At 43.8% G+C, this 18992-nt stretch overlaps 1 protein-coding gene across 1 annotated transcript in view; it reads left to right on the top strand.

Annotated features, from left to right (window-relative positions):
* Positions 1-2283: 2283 nt before the first annotated feature.
* Positions 2284-18992, top strand: part of gpr179 (G protein-coupled receptor 179) — a 31488-nt gene continuing 14779 nt past the window's right edge. Inside the window, exons 1-5 of the mRNA XM_013276838.3 lie at positions 2284-3843; positions 4950-5058; positions 15599-15695; positions 16670-16890; positions 17177-17245. Of these exons, the coding sequence (XP_013132292.2) occupies positions 2927-3843; positions 4950-5058; positions 15599-15695; positions 16670-16890; positions 17177-17245 (1413 nt within the window). The 5' untranslated portion in view covers positions 2284-2926. The remainder of the gene's footprint in view (positions 3844-4949; positions 5059-15598; positions 15696-16669; positions 16891-17176; positions 17246-18992) is intronic.

Genomic DNA, 18992 nt, shown 5'->3' with positions numbered 1-18992 from the left:
GTTTTAAGCACTGATGCCACAGAAGTTTTTTGTCAGTTATCAATGCAGCCTGCATCACACCAATGTTGTATTCTAGTAATTAATTCCAGGCATCTTCTTGTCCATGATATCATACAGGCCTTTGAAGATGTGTGATGTAAGTATGGTATGAAAGGTAGGTGCTATTGTATAGTCTGTCATGTGTCTAGGCTAAGTGTGATGGATGCCCTTACAGCCACACAGTGGTAATATCCACCATGTTAGTGTAGAGGCTTATACATAACATTGCATTCACATTTGTCTGTCTTTAAATATAGGAATTCATTTACAGGACAATAAATAACTGGTTTTGGTTTAGAATGAATTCACATATCTACATAACACTACATTCTAAAATGAGTGCGCACATTTTAGTTTACACTGTTATGTATGATTAATCTTTTGTTTTCTGAGTTACCTTAGTTGCAGCTGCTCCAGTCCCTTGATTGAGGAGCCAAGAGGTGAAAAAGGGGCGGAGCGAACTTTGATGGAAGACCGCTAATTGGTTCATTCCATAACTCTGGACCATGGGGGGGGGGGAGGGGATTGGAGTTCATTATGTTAGGTTTAGTTAGGTTTGGTGTGTTTTACCCCTTCTCCTGTTTTTTGTGGGCTGATCAGCCACTATTTAAGTTTCCCCTTTGCCTGGTTAAGTTAGGTCAGTTTGTTTGAGTTATCAGTAGTGTTGTCAACTTTGAGTAGAGTTCTGTTATTTTGCCCTGTTTTATGGGCCCAAGATTTTGGTTCTTTTTGCATGATTTAACCAATTTTGTTTTTTGGGTTAAATAAAAAATCATTTTTTTGGACTTTAACCTGTGCCAAAGTTTCTTTCACTGCTCGGTCCATCACACTAAGTCACAGCAAAAACTTTTAACTGCATAATTTGATAACTGAACACAAATATTGTGTAGGCTGAATCTGGCATAAATTTGCATGAATTCCAGAGTAGATCTGTACCGTTATGTTATTGTAGGAGTGTATTCAGATATCAGTTATAATCACACAATGTTCAGCAGAGAACAAAAACAATCTGAGCTGGTAAGACTGAGAGTTCATCCGAGTGTTTTATCAATTTCTTAAAAAAAAAATACATTGCAAAATCAAAATATGCAGTGCATGCGTGTCCCATCATCAACAGGGATTCCCTTGTTACTCTTCACAGTGCACAGCGTGTTGTTTCAAATTGGCTTTAACGGCTTTCAGACAGATTACATTTGTTGGACTGAAGAAAAAGTTCAGATGTGATAACTTATAGTGCCTTATTAGCTGCGCACTTGTACGTGCATGAAATAATTAATGAATTTACCGAGTAGATAAGCTAGAAGAAAAAACAGTAGGTATGAGTGTGACTCATGGTGTGTTAACTGCACTTGTCGTTTGCGTGTTTTTTTTATATAGATGCACCAGAACAGACTGACTTATTGTGTTCCTCAAGCTCGACTGCACCACCTTCGCTGTTCCGCAGTGAAGTCCCAAGGAGGGAGTGGTGTGTGTGTGTGTGTGTGTGTGTGTGTGTGTGTGTGTGTGTGTGTGTGTGTGTGTTTGTGTTTGTGTGTGTGTGTGTGTGTGTGTGTCTCACAATTGAGGAGGGGGCTGGGGCGGGGGATTCTCAGAAACTGGTTGCCATAGTCACCAAAACTAGTCTTCTTGCCTGCATTACTCCTCCCATCATACATCTATGTCGCCTTTTCTTTCATCACGCTTCTCATACATCTTTCACTCACCAGTGTGCACGCACACACACGATTGTTACACTAGTGTTATGGTATTTGCAAGCCCCCCCACCCCCACCACACACAAAAAACTAACAAATGAACTCGTGCACGTAAACAGAGAATAAACTCCCTCATGCTGCAAAAACTTAGAAGCAAAAAATTGAAGTATAAGTGTGGAGATTGTTAACACTTTACATCCTGTGGCCTCCACTGTGTGTGTGAGAGAGACAGAAAGAATGCTCGTCTTTCTCTCGTGTACGAGGGGTTAATCCATCCAACCATGCAGCCAGCAGAGATATTTCTGATGGATGTCCAAATGCAGCAGAGCTTAACCCTCATCTCTGACTGAATGCATCATCCTCTGCTTTGTGAACATGTCCGCGCACGCGTGCACACACACACACACACACACACACACACACACACACACACACACACACACACACAACAGATGTACCACTCTCATCACCTTTAAGCACTGGTGAGAGTTCAGAGCTGAATGAAAGCAAGGGGAGGACGTAGGGCGGGAGGCAAGGAGAGAGGGAACGACGGCAGAGAGGGGTGGGACGAGCATCACGAGCTTCCACCCGACGGGCTGGAAGCTCTGTGGAGCAACAGATAGCAGAGAGGGAGGCAGAAGAAGAAGGGAGAGAAGTCTGCTCTCTCTCTTAATCCCTCCATCTCTACAACATCTCTCCTCCTCTCCTCCTCCTCCCACCTTACGCAGGGAGCCCTAAGTTTGAGGTTTTTCTTCCCTCCTCCTTCTTGCTGCGCACACTGCGTTTTCTTTGCACTGCTGATTGTAAAACACGAGAAACGGAGACTGAGCGGCACGGCACGCTAGAGGCACCTTACGGGAAACAGAAATGCGGAGATTGCTCCCCTCGTCAGTTTTATCCTTGCACCACCACCCTGGACTCGCAGGTTCAACTACATCTTCGTGTTGACACGAGCTCAGGCGTGCATGGTTCCGTGCGGCGCACAGATGGAGCTGTGCGCTCCGAGTGTGAGTGAGAGCTCAGCAGAACGAGTGGCAGCGTTCTTACTGGACCAAATGTGAAGATAAAAAGTTCAAATCAACATGTGACGGGTTATCACTTCAAAGGAATTACAAAAGCGGCAAAGAGTGCTTTAGCTGAGTGACCCCTTTAGTTATTTCCCCCCCTATTTTTCTTCGTCAGCGTGCATCCAGGATGGATCCCGTTTGGCTTCTCCTCCTGCTGCCATCCGTCCTCAGAGCGCAGGTGGCTTCAGATTTCCCATCAGGCGTCACAGTGGAGACGGCCAACAGCACTGACTCATTGACAAACAATACAAGAACTTCAGAAAACTCCACCAGCCCCTCCACTTCCTCCATTGCTGCAGAGGCTTCGGGGTTTGCCCCTTCAGAAGCTCCCATAGAAAAAGAGGATGACTGGTCACCGGCAGAGACATTTCTGTACACCGGAGACCCCTCGACTCTGGTAGTGGGCCGCTGTTCACGGGCGTATAGCACCCGTGGGCAGATGGGACCCCTGCCCCTCAGCTTCACCGCCCCCCTCAGGCCAGCTATGGATGCACTAGCCAACACTGCCAACTTTCTTAACATGATCTTCCAAGCTAGTGACCTGCATGAGAGCACGGTGCAAGAGGATATGGAGTGGTACCATGCCCTGGTCCGTGCCCTTCTAGAGGCTGATGTGCTCATCCGGCGGGCCCTGTTTACGTTTGATGCTGACCCAACTGCCCAGGTGCCGCAGCTAGTGCTCCATGCAACTCGCACCCAAATGGCTAAGGTGCAGACAATCATCCTCCAGGATTTATCCAAGGCATGGGAGAGCCTGCACCCACCTGCCCCTGCCCCTGATGACAGCTGGTTCAGAAAACTGAAATTCCCAGAGTCCAGCCAGCCAATTACAGCCCTGTCCAAACGAGTGCTCCTCAATGACCTCAACACCTTGGACACACCTAAGTGGGGGCAGGGTGACAGCTATGTGACCAATCGCAGTGGGGTACGCTGGGATAGTGCTCCTTTTCTGGACTGTATGGATGAACGCTTTGTGCCTGGCTGGATGCTCACTCTCTCCACCTCCTTCTATGGCCTCAAGCCCGACCTGACACCAGAATTCAGGTTAGGGCCTGCACACACACAAACAAGCAAACACGCACAAAGCAAGCAATAACAGTCACATAAATAGAAGCACACACATAGAAGTGACACCTCTGATGATGTCAGTAATTATAGAAATTGGGTTGGTTCACTTTAAAATGTTTGGTTTATGAATGTTCATTCAGTTTCCGTCCTAGTAACTGATGTGAATCCATTGATCTGTGTGATGAGCTGTCAATCAGTGGTCCCAATGACATTTTCCAGTCATAAAATGCTATTATACGTTTTATATTATGAACAGAGAAATTTGCATCCACATTGGGAGCACTTTTTTCAGTCCTTTGAATACTCTTAGTAATGTGAGGGTATTAAAATAACTTTTAAGTCGTAATTTTTATGCCTAATAAGACCATTTAAACACCTGTTGTATTGATTGGTCACTGTGAGCAGAGTAGTTTAAACAAAAATCCAAGCCCGTTTTACCCGCTGAAAATGACAGAAGCTAGCACTCTGAAATTAATTTACAATAGCACTTGTGTTTGAATGTGTTTGAAGAGTTTAATTAAATATAACATTTGAAATAGAATGCCTTGCATGGTCAGGCAAAATATATAGTAGCAATTCAATTCAGTTCAACAGGACAAAACACAGTCTAGAGAGAAGTCAAAAGTTATTGACCTGAAACAGTGAGATATAAACACATGGGCAGTAAAAAAGAGGGGAATGGAAGAGTGGTTGGATCATGGGAAGTCCCCCAGCAGCCTTAGGCTATTGCAGCATAATTAAGGCATGGCTGAGGGTTACCTGAGCCAGCCCTAACTGTAAACTTTACTAAAAAAAAAAGAAGCCTAATATTCAAAGTGAAGAGAGTGTCTGTCTCCTGAGAGAAACTGGAAGCAGGTTCCACAGCTTTTTCAAGTTATCTTCTCTGCCTTAAATTCTACTTTTAGAAAGTAAGCCTGCGGTCTGAGAGGGAAGTGCTCCATTGAAATAATACGGCACGGTGAGGTCTTTGGGACATGAAGATGTGTGATGAAAACGAACACCTCATGTGGAGCCACTCTTGTTTCTTTATTTTGTCACACATCTGTGACCCACTCCCCCACTGTCTGTGTGTTCGGCTTTAGAGGTGTGATCCGTGTGGATGTCAACATTCAGGACATTGACTTGGACCAGTGTGCAACAGGGGAAGGCTGGTTTGCTGATACTCACCAGTGCAACCGCACCACCATGGAGGTAAACACAGTGTAGACCAGGGACTGAAAGTATCTTTGAGATAGGGACAGAAAGTCAAGATTTTGTGTTTTTGTTGCTTGGCTGGCTGGACACAACCAAATTGCCATGAAAAATGGCGCCAGTATTAGAGATTTTGTTGTGACGGTCCCTGAGTTTTCATCTGGTACCATCTATCTCAATATACATGACCTGACTGACAGATAACTGAGCAAAATTGGATGAAACTCCATGGCTTTGGTGATGTCATTCCTTTTTCATTTTTTTGGTCAAGGTTAAATTTCAAGGACATTGACATGGGAACATTAGGAACATTGGATAGATTGAATTGTTTTCGATAGAAGTGTAATTGCTGTACATACTTTTTAAAAGCACGGTACCTTCAAACCTACAGTACATTATGACTAAGAAGGAACTGCTAGCATGCTAGCCAATAAACATATATGGTGACAATGTTAAACTTTCTCAAACATCTTTAAGTCAGCACGTGAGTATTTTTATTTGGAACATTTTAGCACATTGCCTATTATAATACCTATTGTAAGCAATATTATTCCAGTATGATTGTAACATCTGGATCACAAGGCAAGAACAAGTGTTGTTTATTCTTTATGAATCTAAAAGTGTCTGCCACTTCTACTGCCATAGTAGGGTAGTCAGTATTTCATCATTAATCAGACTCTTACACAAAATATCTATTTTAAATCTCACATGGGATCAGACCTATTTTTTCTGGAGTTTTGAGATTATACTTATATTCATTGTTTTACACATCGTTTCACGTACTAATTGTCTCCTTTCTCTTTTGAGGATGAAGCCTGAAATGTTTACTAGATAATTCAAAGTAAGGAAAAAGAAAGGACTGTGAGAGGGGGAACTAGGTAACGCTACATTGTACATACTGTACAGTACCTGCACTACACCAGAGTACCAACAATAGTAACAGGGCATTAGGAGAAGCCTCTCAGCCTTTATACTGCCTGTTGTGGTTGAATTTTTTTTTAAAAAAAGGTTGATATCAAGATCACGTGTGCATCCATTGCTTGATTTCTTTTTAGAGAAAATGTAGAAATTTTTAGGGAAAATGTAGAAATTGAAAGAGGGGAAGATATGTCCTGACATAGCCTGGTGTTGATCTCCAAATCACCTCCCACATCTCACATTTGTTGAGTGATTTAGTTACAGCAGAGCTTTTATTTTACTTCCTGACAGCTGTTTCTGCATGTTTGAGTAACAATTACTCAACCAATTACTTAAAATGATAAAGAATGATAAGAACAACTTTTCTCAGGTTGTATTGTAAATTAAAGAAATAAATAAAATACATTTTATTTATTCTTACTTCCTGTGTTGTATGCGTTTAAGCATGACTAAAGTTTAGAATACTGAGGTTGGCACATGTAAAAGTAATCTCTGTGAGTCAAAAGCTCTGACTTCAGAGAGCTGTTGGAGAGTTTTGTCTAATTTTGGGACTTGCCTTCTGAGCAAAAGCAAAACTAACAGACGTAAAATAGTATTTTTGTACCAACAAGTTTGTTTCCTAAAGAGTTTTTATTAGCTGAAAACCTGGCATGTCTTGGTGTGACTTGCTGTGCAGTGTGTCCTTTGAGGAAACTGAACAAGTGGAGGGGAAAAAAAGTGGCAACTATCTACAGCAGATGAACATTATCTGAAAGTCGTGTCCTAGGAAAAAATCCAACAAAGACCTGACACAGGATCTCAGGACACAGGGCTGAGAAAAGGTCTAACAGTATGAGTCTACTGCCATCTGTAAAACACAGTGGAGGCTCTATCATGGTTTGGGTGTGTATTTCAGCCAATGGTGTTCTTGTCAAAACTCGTGTGTGTGTGTGTGTGTGTGTGTGTGTATGTGTGTGTGTGTGTGTGTGTGTGTGTGTGTGTGTGTGTGTGTGTGTGTGTGTGTGTGTGTGTCATGACATGGCTGGTTTCCTGCCTTCTGGTTCCCACACACCTGGCGTCAACCACACACCTGCTCCTGATGACCTTGTTTGGTTGTTTCATAAAGAACCAACAGAGACTCAACAGAGACTTCACTGGATCATGGCTAGAGAAACAGTTAATGCAGCATGTCTCCTAGCCTTGCTGTTGCGGTTGCCTGCCTGCGAAATAGATTCTTACCTTCCTGTTTTTGTGCCCAGGATTGCCTTTCAAGATGTGAACTAGTGAGCTGGTTCTTGTGTGGATTTGGGAGAAGACTGGATAGTGTTAAGATTTTGAGGAAACCTTTGAGGAGACTGGACTGTTACTACTGTTCGCTACCTTTCTGAACTGTTGTTTAAGAGTCACTGTAAATAAATGAGCTGGCGTTCACTTGGAGCCCTGCGTTTGAATCCTTCTTCTATTCACGTCTCCTTGACAGAACGATCCAACCAAGATGAAGCAGCCAGATTCAGCTTGGTCAGGCCCAGCTGTATCCACAAACACGAAGAAAACGTTTTGTGGCTGGTGTCTGTCTGTATTGCAGTAACAAAAGCGCCTTTGCAGCAACTTTTCTGGTGCGGCCAAAAGGCTGTGCCTGGCACGGTGTAGATTCTGGTGGCTTTCTGAGAACTCCTTCCTACTCAGGCTCATGGTTCTGGCTAAAATCACCATCAATTCCCAAATTTAGTCACTCAAAGCTTTTATTAATTCCAGAGTGGGATAAAATTTAGACCTCCTACCCGGAGCACCTTTGCCCATCAGCCGCTTATTTAGTCTGTCTAAACCCCAACAAGAAGCCATGGAGAAATGTACCACAGAGTCTTGCTGCTGGTATTATCCTTCCATCGTCATCTCCTCTTAGTGCTGAGTTTTTCTTCATCAAGAAAAAGGATGAAACACTTTGCCTCTGCATAGATTTCCGCAGCATGAACAAAATTACAGAAAAAAAACCCTTACCACTCCTCACCTCAGCATTTTGACTCTTTCAAGGCGACACTATCATCACAAAACTGTAACCTTCCAACCCTTTTCATCTGGTGAGAATGAGAAAAAGACATGAGTGGAAAATTGTGTTTAGTATGCATCCTGGCCACTTTGAGTATCTGGTAATGCCTTTTCTTTTGACAAATGTTCCAGCTGTGTTTCAGGTCCCGGTTAATAATGTCCTAAGGGACTTTAATTAATTAATTAATTAATTAATTAATCATTTTGTGTTTGTGTACCGTGATGATATACTGATATACTGATCCTGCAGGAGCATGAGAAACATGTCTGTCTGGTCCTCCAATGCGTCTGTGTAAAGGGAAAAAAATGTGAGTCTCATGCTGACTGTGTCCTTCTTGGGCTTCACTGTTGGGACAGTGCAACTGAAGGCTGACCTGGTGAATGTTAAGGCAGTGGTAGACTGATCAAGACTAACTACTCTCACCTCTCCGAGGCACATGTTTCAGTGGAGTTCTGCAGCCCAAGCCACATTCGACAAGCTGAAGCAGCTCTTCACCCACAGAAGCTGTTCTCGTACAACCCGATCTGAGTGAACAGTTCATTGTGGAGGTGGACATCTCAGATTCTGGAGTTGTTCTCTTGCAGCAAGATTTGGGTAAGATGCCTCCATGTGCCTTTTTCTCTCGTGTGTCTTCAATGTTAGTGATCGGGAGCTGCTGGCCGTAAAGACACCGGAGAAGTTTTCCTATCTGCAAACCACAAAATAAATAAATTCCCGTCAAGCGAGGTGGAGTCATGAACTGGAATTCACACGGAGGCGGCACCCAGAAGCAGACTCAATACACTGGCTGCGAACTATATACAATACTTTATTTACAGAGGGGGTCAGGCAAAAACACGAGGAAACACAGGGGTAATGTAGGAGCCGGAGGAAGTGGGAACAGCTTATGGGAGAGGCTGTTCTAAGACACCGCGATCGGAGCCACGGTAGTACGCAGGGCCAGGGAAATGGGAAATGGCAACAAAGGAAGTGAACCTTGAATCCAGGACAGGATGGTATGGAGACTAAACAAACTGGTGATGAGTAGCTGGTCGTGCTGGCTTAAATAGTCCCTTGTGGTTCAGGTGTGAGGCAGGCAGCTCCGCCCAAGAGAGTAGCCGGTGAACCATCCTGATGACAACTCCCCACAGCTGCTCCCACGGACCATGATAGGTGGGCTTTGGCAGAGGATTGGATTCTGTTTGGATTTTGAGGAAACCCTCAAGAGAATGTACTGTTCCTACTATTTTGACCTTTCTGAACTGGTATTTAAGAGTCATTGTAAATAAATGCACTGGCGTTCACTTGGAGTCTGGCGTTTGAGTCCCTTCTGCTTATGTCTCCTTGACATCTAATGTACAAATATGGAATAAAGGCGGCCATACCACCTTCTTTCCATTAACAAAGGTGAGTTGGAGTACATCTTACATAAACAGAACAATGAAACTGTCATGTTCCTGGGTCATGTTGACCCAGCGTTTTAAGTTCTAGTTTATTTTGATGTTGATGCTTATGTTTAAGTTCATTAGGTTAGCAAAGTTCATTTGTTTATTAGATTCCTCTTGTGTTTTCCTGCCCTGTATTTAAATTTCCCTCACCCTTTATGTGTTTCATGCTGCGTGTTTTATGTTATCAACTTTGTATTGTCATGTCTGCGTCTCATGTTTCCTGTTTTATTTTGAAGGTTTGTGTCCTATGTCAGTGTAGTCAGCTTTGCTTCTTTTGTCTCATCATGTCAGATTAGTGTCAGCTGTTTCCCCATGTGTTTCCACTTCCCCTAATCACCCTTGTGTGTATTTAGTCTGTGTGTTTCTGTTCATTCATTGTTAGGTTGTCTGTTGTTCTTGGTTCCAGGTATCTTTGTATCCACGTCGAGTTTCATGTTTTGGTTTTTTATGTTTATCTTTAGTTTCCCCAGTTTAGGTTATCGTTTAGCTTATCTCTGCCTCTTGTTTTGTATTGTTTTTACCAGCCTTAATAAATTTTCATCAGCAGATAGGGCTTCTCTGCTGTCTTCTTAGATGTTGATGTTTTTCTGCTGAGGTTATTTTCCTAGTTACTGTAAAGAACTCACTCTGAGCCCTGACCTAAAGCTAATATGGAAAACATGTCTGTTTATATTCTTTTTAGTTACATCTTGCATGCACACTCTAAAAAGTTTGTGATCTCAAAAAGGTTTAAGCCCTGTGTGGTGGTGCTCATTACTTCATTTTGGCCTCTTAAACTGTTGTACCTGCTGCACCCCGCCCGTCCAACCTTGGTTTCTCTTTCCCTGCCAGGCTGTCTTTGCAGACCCATCCTCTACCTCTCATCTCAGCCATCTATTTAAAGATGGCTGTTCTGGGTGGCAGGCTGCAGGATGATCTGATGGATTATTGCAATAATCCAGCCCGCTGACATACTTCCCTTTTATGCACTACACTCACAGAGGTCTGAAACACAAGAGCAGAGCACTCCAAAAAAATCCCCAAATCCACATGGCACCCTTTGTCCCATCCTGCATTACCTGGGTTGTACTGGGACATCCATTTCTTCTGTCCTGGTTGTCCAATAATCTGCTCTGTTATTGGCTTGTCATCTATCACCATATCAAACCTCACAATAAATAATGGTAGGATGGAGTGGGAAGCCCTCTCCTCCAAACACCGTTGACAGTGGACAGAGGTTCTCTGTGTTGACACTTCTTTTAAGGAACCATTGAGCCAGCTGTACTCATCTTTCTGTCTTGCCTTTTTCACTGGTTACTATCTGTGGTGCTTTTAATGTGTGTGATCCAGTACAACGGTGTCATTTTGGCTCTTGGAGAGATTCCCTGAAAATGTGCAGTCATTCCTTTTTTAAATTCTAGCCCGTTTCTTCTCTCTTATCTCTTTTTTAGGGGGGAATTGCTTTTCCACATGGTTCCCCTACAGAGGCTATCGTGAATTGGTTGTAGGTGAAAATTTGACTTTAAATTTTAAAAAAAATACAATACCGGTATGATGTTTTTAAATTAATTTTTACATAGAGTTATCATTAAAACACAACTTATTGTTTACTGTGTATAATTTGACTTGGGCTGTGTATGTGCACTTATGTAAGGTTTTACTGGAGAGAGGACCTAAGTACAGGATTGAAAGGTTAAACAACAAAAGTTGACCGTTTGTCATTTATACTTGATTTGCTCTTATGCTACAATAACGCCCCCCCCCCCCCCCCATTGTCAAACCTGAGGCTCTGAGGAAGCCAAAAGGCTGTAAAGCTTTAGAAGTGGCTGGTAAGTTTCAGCTTAAACGTTGCAGAGTGAATCTACTGATTTACTACAAATATCTGCTTGAGATGTGCTGTGTATAATCCACATCACATTAATGTTCAACCTGTGCCATTAGCATCTGATAAGGGAGCTGTGAGTTTATGTATACAGTGTGTGCGTGTGTGTGTGAGTGACTATTTGCTGTTGAACGGGATTTCTCTAGAAAAGGATAATGCTCTCAGTTGAGGCATTATGTATCCATTTAGCTTTTAACTTAGATTAACACGCGGCATCCGTGTGTGTGTGTGTGTGTGTGTGTGTGTGTGTGTGTGTGTGTGTGTGTGTGTGTGTGTGTGTGTGTGTGTGTGTGTGTGTGTGTGTGTGTGTGTGTGTGTGTGTGTGTGTGTGTGCATTTGTTTCTCTGTCCCAGCTGAAGCTAAATTGAAGCTAGCATCAGAGGGAAATAGAGTGAAAGAGAGAGTAATGTGACCCTGTTTTTAATGTGCTGCTGTTTCATATCCTCACAGGTCAACATGATTTTAACCTGGGACACATAGTCTAGTCTAGCTTTGTTTTTTGGCTCCCAGCTCTTTTTATTTTCCCATCTAAACATGATCTACTTTCATGTTTATGTCCCGAGATTGTTAGATGCATGCACCGCCTTGTCTATTTTCTCTTTATAAAACACGTATTATGGCTCAGCAATACTATATAAAATCTGTGCCACAATTCATTGTCAGAGTGAAAATTAAATTAAATTTCACTAGCTGGGACCACATCCTCGGAAACGATGAGCAAAGAGGGATGAGGAAGTATGAACTGGTGCTGCAGTTTGGGGAAGGCCTTGAAGGGGACTGGTGACGGCTCCCAGGCCGGGCAGATCCCCATGTACTAACGAGAAGTGAATGAAGGAAGGGAGGAGGAGAGAAGAGGAGAAGAGAGGGGAAAAGGGGGGGAAGGGTGGGGCATGGAAATGAGAACAGCAGGTATTGGAGAAGGGGGCATTTATAGTCTGAGGTCAGAAGGGGCGTGAAGGAGGAGTGGTCCCGCTTCTGAAATTCAGATGATAGCTCCACTAAAGTAAAAAAATCATAGCCAGCGTGTCACACAGTTTCAGTGACACGCTGGAGTTTCTAGGAACTTTCATACTTTTGATGCAAAAGTGTGTTAAAATTTGTGTATTAGTAAGGTAAACTTTATGGTACCCTGATGGCATATCATATATTACGGAGTTATCATTCTAACTGATTTGACATCAACTTTACAAAAACATCTTAGGAACTCATCTAAATATCTATGAGGTGATATCTACATGTCAGACTATCCTTCAGCCAAACACTGGAGCACCACATCACCCTTCCCCTCTGCACTAAGCACATACTGACATCTGTTAAACATTTGCTGTTACCCTGCACTTCTCAAGTGGGCACCTGCGTGAACTTTTATTACAAGGTGTTTATGTAAGCCACTGCTTCCATGATGGGGACACGACCCTTAAGCTTGAAAAAATTGTAGCATTAGAGAAGTCGCTCATGCCAAAATGCTCCAGTAATCAAGGAGTGTTTCCATGTTTTAGAAAAACTACATTATAAAACTTAAACATGTGCTCTGTTTTTTGAAAACACTCCCACTGAAACTGAAAATAGTTTTCCTCTGGAAAATATTAAAGAGACTAGAGACTAGTCTTCACCCACGTAAAACCACAAGTAAAAACATCTCTTGACCCTCTGCTGTTTGTATACAAACTGTGGTTACTGCATAAAAAAGCATGCACCCATAATTCATACACACACACACACACACACACACACTGTGTGTGTGTGTGTGTGTGTGTGTATATAAAAAAAGAAAAAGAAAAAAAAAAAAAAACACCCATCTCGCCCCTGTGGGCGGTTTATCCTTCAAGCTCGGGTCCTCTACCAGAGGCCTGGGAGCTTGAGGGTCCTGCGCAGTATCTTAGCTGTTCCCAGGACTGCGCTCTTCTGGACAGAGATCTCCGATGTTGTTCCCGGGATCTGCTGGAGCCACTCGCCTAGCTTGGGAGTCACCGCACCTAGTGCTCCGATTACCACGGAGACCACCGTTACCTTCACCCTCCACATCCTCTCGAGCTCTTCTCTGAGCCCTTGGTATTTCTCCAGCTTCTCGTGTTCCTTCTTCCTGATATTGCTGTCATTTGGAACCGCTACATCGATCACTACAGCCGTCTTCTTCTGTTTGTCTACCACCACTATGTCCGGTTGGTTAGCCACCACCATTTTGTCCGTCTGTATCTGGAAGTCCCACAGGATCTTAGCTCGGTCATTCTCCATCACCCTTGGGGGCATCTCCCATTTTGACCTCGGGACTTCCAGGTTATACTCGGCACAGATGTTCCTGTACACTATGCCGGCCACTTGGTTATGGCGTTCCATGTATGCCTTGCCTGCTAGCATCTTGCACCCTGCTGTTATGTGCTGGATTGTCTCTGGGGCATCTTTACACAGCCTGCACCTGGGGTCTTGCCTGGTGTGATAGACCACAACCTCTATGGATCTTGTACTCAGAGCTTGTTCTTGTGCTGCCATGATTAGTGCCTATGTGCTGTCTTTCAGTCCAGCTTTGTCCAGCCACTGGTAGGATTTCTGGATATCAGCCACCTCCTCTATCTGCCGGTGGTACATACCGTGCAGGGGCCTGTCCTTCCATGATGGTTCCTTGCCTTCCTCCTCTTTCTTGGGTTTCTGCTGCCTGAGGTATTCACTGAGCACGCTGTCAGTTGGGGCCATCTTCATGATGTATTCGTGGATGTTTCTTGTCTCATCCTGGACTGTGGTGCTGACACTCATCAGTTCCCGGCCCCCTTCCTTCCGCTTAGCGTACAGCCTCAGGGTGCTGGACTTGGGGTGAAACCCTCCTTGCATGGTCAGGAGCTTTCTTGTCTTTATGTCAGTGGCTTCTATCTCCTCCTTTGGCCAGCTTATTATACCAGCAGGGTACCTGATCACGGGCAGGGCGTAGGTGTTGATGGCCCGGATCTTGTTCATACCGTTCAGCTGACTCCTCAGGACTTGCCTGACCCTCTGCAGGTACTTGGTGGTTGCAGCTTTCCTAGCGGCCTCTTCATGGTTCCCATTTGCCTGCGGGATCCCCAGGTACTTGTAACTGTCCTCTATGTCTGCAATGTTGCCTTCTGGTAGTTCAATCCCTTAAGTTCAGACTACCTTCCCTCTCTTTGTTACCATCCGACTACACTTCTCCAGTCCGAATGACATTCCAATGTCATTGCTGTATAGCCTGGTAGTGTGTATCAGTGAATCGATGTCTCGTTCACTCTTGGCATACAGCTTGATGTCATCCATGTACAGGAGGTGGCTGACAACCGCTCCGTTTCGTAGTCAGTATCCGTAGCCAGTCTTGTTAATGATCTCACTGAGGGGGTTCAGGCCTATGCAGAACAGCAGTGGGGACAGAGCATCTCCTTGGTAGATCCCGCACTTGATGGTGACTTGTGCTATGGGCTTGGAGTTGGCCTCTAGTGTTGTACGCCACATCCCCATTGAGTTCCTGATGAAGGCTCTTAGGGTCCTGTTGATCTTGTACAATTCCAGTATCCAGCTGTGGGGCATTGAGTCATAGGCCTTCTTGTAATCAATCCAGGCAGTGCACAGGTTGGTCAGTCTGGTCTTGCAGTCTCGGCTGACTGTTCGGTCTACCAGTAGCTGGTGTTTTGCGCCTCTGGTATTCTTGCCAATCCCTTTCTGTGCCCCGCTCATGTATTGACCCATGTGCCTGTTCATCTTAGCCGATATGATGCCTGACAGGAGCTTCCATGTAGTACTGAGGCAGGTTATTGGTCGGTAGTTGGATGGGACCGGTCCCTTCTTGGGGTCCTTGGGGATCAGGACCGTCCGACCTTCGGTTAGCCATTCCGGGTGTCTCTCGTTAACTAGCAGCTGGTTCATTTGTGCTGCCAGACGCTCGTGGAGTGCAGTCAGCTTCTTCAGCCAGTAGGCGTGAACCATGTCGGGCCCTGGTGCTGTCCAACTCTTCATACTGGAGACCCTTTCTTGGATATCTGCCACTGTGATGGTTACTGGACCCTGTTCAGGGAGGTCGCTATGGTCTGCCCTCAGATCCACTAGCCACTGAGCATTGCCGTTATGGGTTGCGTCCTTCTCCCATATGCTCTTCCAGTATTGCACCGTCTCCAGCCTTGGTGGTGCTGTTCTCTTATTGTTCCCTTGCCACTGAGAGTACACCTTTGTTGGTTCTGTGGAGAACAGCTGGTTTATTCTGGTATAAACCAGCTGAGGACAGTTTATTTTTATATAGATAGATAGATAGATAGATATAAAAATAAACAACAAAAGAAAGGAAAAACAAACACTCCGTGTTTCTTGCAGTGTATTACGATTCCAGGCCGGGGTTTTCGATTGGGTCAATACTGCTGTCGCTGTAAAGAAGGATACTACAGCCCTGATGTATCGCCTCAGGACTCAGGTAAGTCCACCGATATTAAGTAATCTGTTGGTTTAACTGTGAAACTCCCTGGAGGTTTCTGCCTTAACTTTGACCTAGCAGGATTTACAGAAATCAAGTCTAAAAATATGTTTTTCTTTTCTTTTTGTCATAGTTGATTGACCACACTGGAGCACACGTTTACATTTGTGTAAGATAAATACTGTTGTAATTGTTTTACAGCTGGGAAGTTTTTTTTATTCAGCCAGATAGAAGCTGTACTAGAGAGTTGTTATCATGAGACAAGTGCTGGGTGGTGGTTATATGAAGCACATTAATCATGTGACTTAAATTATGAAATTTTATTTTTAGATACAGTATCCCAATTCATGTGGAAAACCATGTACCCGGCAATACAACCTTCAACTATAAGCTTTTTCAATTTGGGGGCTTTCAGGCTGAGGTCACAGTTGGATCAACTGTCCAAAATTTACTTTCTGTATTACAGTGATCTAATTACTGAACTAACTTACTTGTATTATACAAGTAAATGGGGAAAAAATGGTCAAATGTGTCCTTTGTCTTTTTTTTTTCTGCTTTTGAGAAGCAAAGATATGGACATTACTTTTATTTGTATTCCATGAAAGAACAAGAAAGTGATGGTAAATTGCAAATTAACTCTTTTCAACCATCTACAAAGACAGCAGGCTACCAGGTCTCTTTAGGCTGGTTTTCTTAGTAGTCAGACCATTTAAATCATAGATGCAGCCACCATGACATCACCCATTGGTTTTGGACCATCTACAACCACAGGAATCGTGCTAATTATTAAACCAGATCTTTCAAAGTCAAAATTCAAAACTAAAAAGGATTATTTCAAAATTAAGTCATTTCGACACAATCTATGCAAACTTTTAACATACTGTTTTAAGCTCCTCGTGGAGGTCGCATGTATATGAGGTTTTGCCATGGCTTTGTGTAGGTTGAATAGATGCATGTGTCTGTATGCGATGCAGATGGAGCCCCTGTGAATGAGAGTGACAGCAATGGTATGTGTTACCCGAACATGCCCATCTGTCTCCCCTGCTGGCCGGGCTGTAAGAGCTGCCAGGACGGTACCCCATGCTGGGTGCAGGAGGACTGGCTTCTTAGGTCTGGTGTGCTCGCCATCCAGGGGGTCTTCATGCTCCTCATTTTCATCAGCATGCTGGTGGCCTACCGGCATCGTCGCAACCGGGTGAGTCAGATCTTTTGGCTAAGCGGGGCCACCATATGGATCATGTTTAGATGGAAGGTTGACGGTGACAGCTGTGCCAAATACATTATGTTAAAAAAATCAATCCAGTTTTTATTCATCTTACTGTATGAAGCTTTTAGTCTGATAATTAATCCTAATCATAAAATCAACCCCAGTTTAGCAGTTTAAGTAGCATAATCCACATTACATTAATGTGTGTTATATTCTGTACTGCTGTTTACAACAGCTTCTCATAATAGCTGTTCCCCTCCTCCTCCACCCCCAGCGGATCCGGGCTTCTGGCCTGCTGCTGCTGGAGACGATCTTGTTCGGCTCCCTGCTCCTCTACTTCCCGGTGAGTTTCTGAACGAGCCAGCCGACTGAGAGCCCCACAGATTAGAGCTCTTCACGGATCACTGCACAGCTCCGCATCTTAGATTATGTGACAATGGACGATTTGCAGGGAGGGTGAATGGGTTGAGGGCGTGTATGAGAAATGCAAGGGCGTGTTCATCATCAGCACATTTCATAACCTCCCTCATTTCCGGTCATAGATTATCAATCAATCTTTAGATTCATTTTACCAATTAAAGAGCCGTTAACATAACCCAGATGTGAATTTTTTTTCTTTTAATCTATCTGAAAGTGTCAGTCAGTTTGATTTACAGAGTGATTCAGTGTGTGCAGAGCTGGTGCTGTGCTCCGCATTACAGATGATTTAGTTTAATGCTGAGTGTGTGAACATGTAAATAAAGCAATGATTCGCTTCATAAGGTGCTTTATATTTGGTGTTTGCATTAGATTGTAGATTTAAAAAGAAACATGATCATGTAATACGTGCCTATACGAGCGGCAGAAATGAGCTTTCCCCCAAAGGTGGCTGGCCTCTCCAACAGAGATAAGGATAGTTCGGCCATCTGGGAGGGGCTCAGAGTAGAGCCGCTGCTCCTCCACATTGAAAGGAGCCAGTTGAGGTGGATCGAGCATCTGACAAGGATGAGGTGACTCGTGACACGCTGGAGAAATTATATCACTTGGCTGGCCTGGGATTGCCTTGGGGTTCCCCCATACAAGGTGAAGGAGAAGGCCGGGAAGAGGGAGGTCTGGGCTTCTCTGCTAAGGCTGCTGTCCCCGCGACCCGGCCCTGGATAAGCGGAACAAATTGGATGGATAGATGGATGGATGGATGATCATGAGACATGAGACAATCCTAATTCCGAAACAGGATTTTTCTTGGCCTTTGATTTGGAAGAGGCCAAGCTTTAGCTGAGGTGTAGGGAGAGTAACGGCCTGATTGCCAGTCTTGTCTCTCAAACATACAATTGAGACAATTTGCCACCTGTTTACTAAATCTATTTGGGTAAAATGAAAAAAATCAGAATCAGAATCATCTTTATTTGGCCAAGTTTGTGGACATAAACAAGAAATTTGACTCCGGTTCACTTTGCTCTCTGCATGCAAAATCTCAAAATTTCTATGGGAAAATAAATCATCATGAATAAGTTGAAAAACTCTACAAAAGGCAAAAGATAATGGTGGTCTAGAATTATCAAATATTTATCCCTACTTCTAAGACAATAGAATAAAATAGAGTACAATAGAGAATGTACAATGGTACATTTCAAAATGGATGGTACATTTCAAAATGGATAAAAATGTATGAACTATTGTCAGAAATGGATGACTCCATTTCCTTCCCAACCATCTGTCTTCTATCCATCTTACAAGGCCAAATCTTCTGGGCGCGGTGGGCTGTGGCTGACGTTTTGTGGTGTCTGCCCTGGTTGGTGGTGGGGTAGCACTTTCTTTCATTCGCATTCTTGGAGTGTGGGGTCCAGGGTGCTTGCAGTCGCCAGTGCTGGCTCTGGACTGGGTGACCGGCTTCTTTTGGCTGGCTGCTTCCTGTCATGGCAATTCTGGAAAGTCGCAGGGCTAATACAAAGAGACAGACAACTATTCACACTTACATTCATACCTATGGGCAATTTAGATTCACCAGCTATCCTAACCCTACTATCTGCATGTCTTTGGACTGTGGGAGGAAGAGAGCCCACACAAACACAGGAAGAACATGCAGACTATTAAAAAATTAATAATAATAA

This window comes from Oreochromis niloticus, linkage group LG6 (genome assembly GCF_001858045.2).
Source record: "Oreochromis niloticus isolate F11D_XX linkage group LG6, O_niloticus_UMD_NMBU, whole genome shotgun sequence".
Taxonomy (NCBI): domain Eukaryota; kingdom Metazoa; phylum Chordata; class Actinopteri; order Cichliformes; family Cichlidae; genus Oreochromis; species Oreochromis niloticus.
The sequence above is the reverse complement of the archived record's forward strand: the minus strand, read 5'-3'. Positions and strand labels throughout refer to the sequence as shown.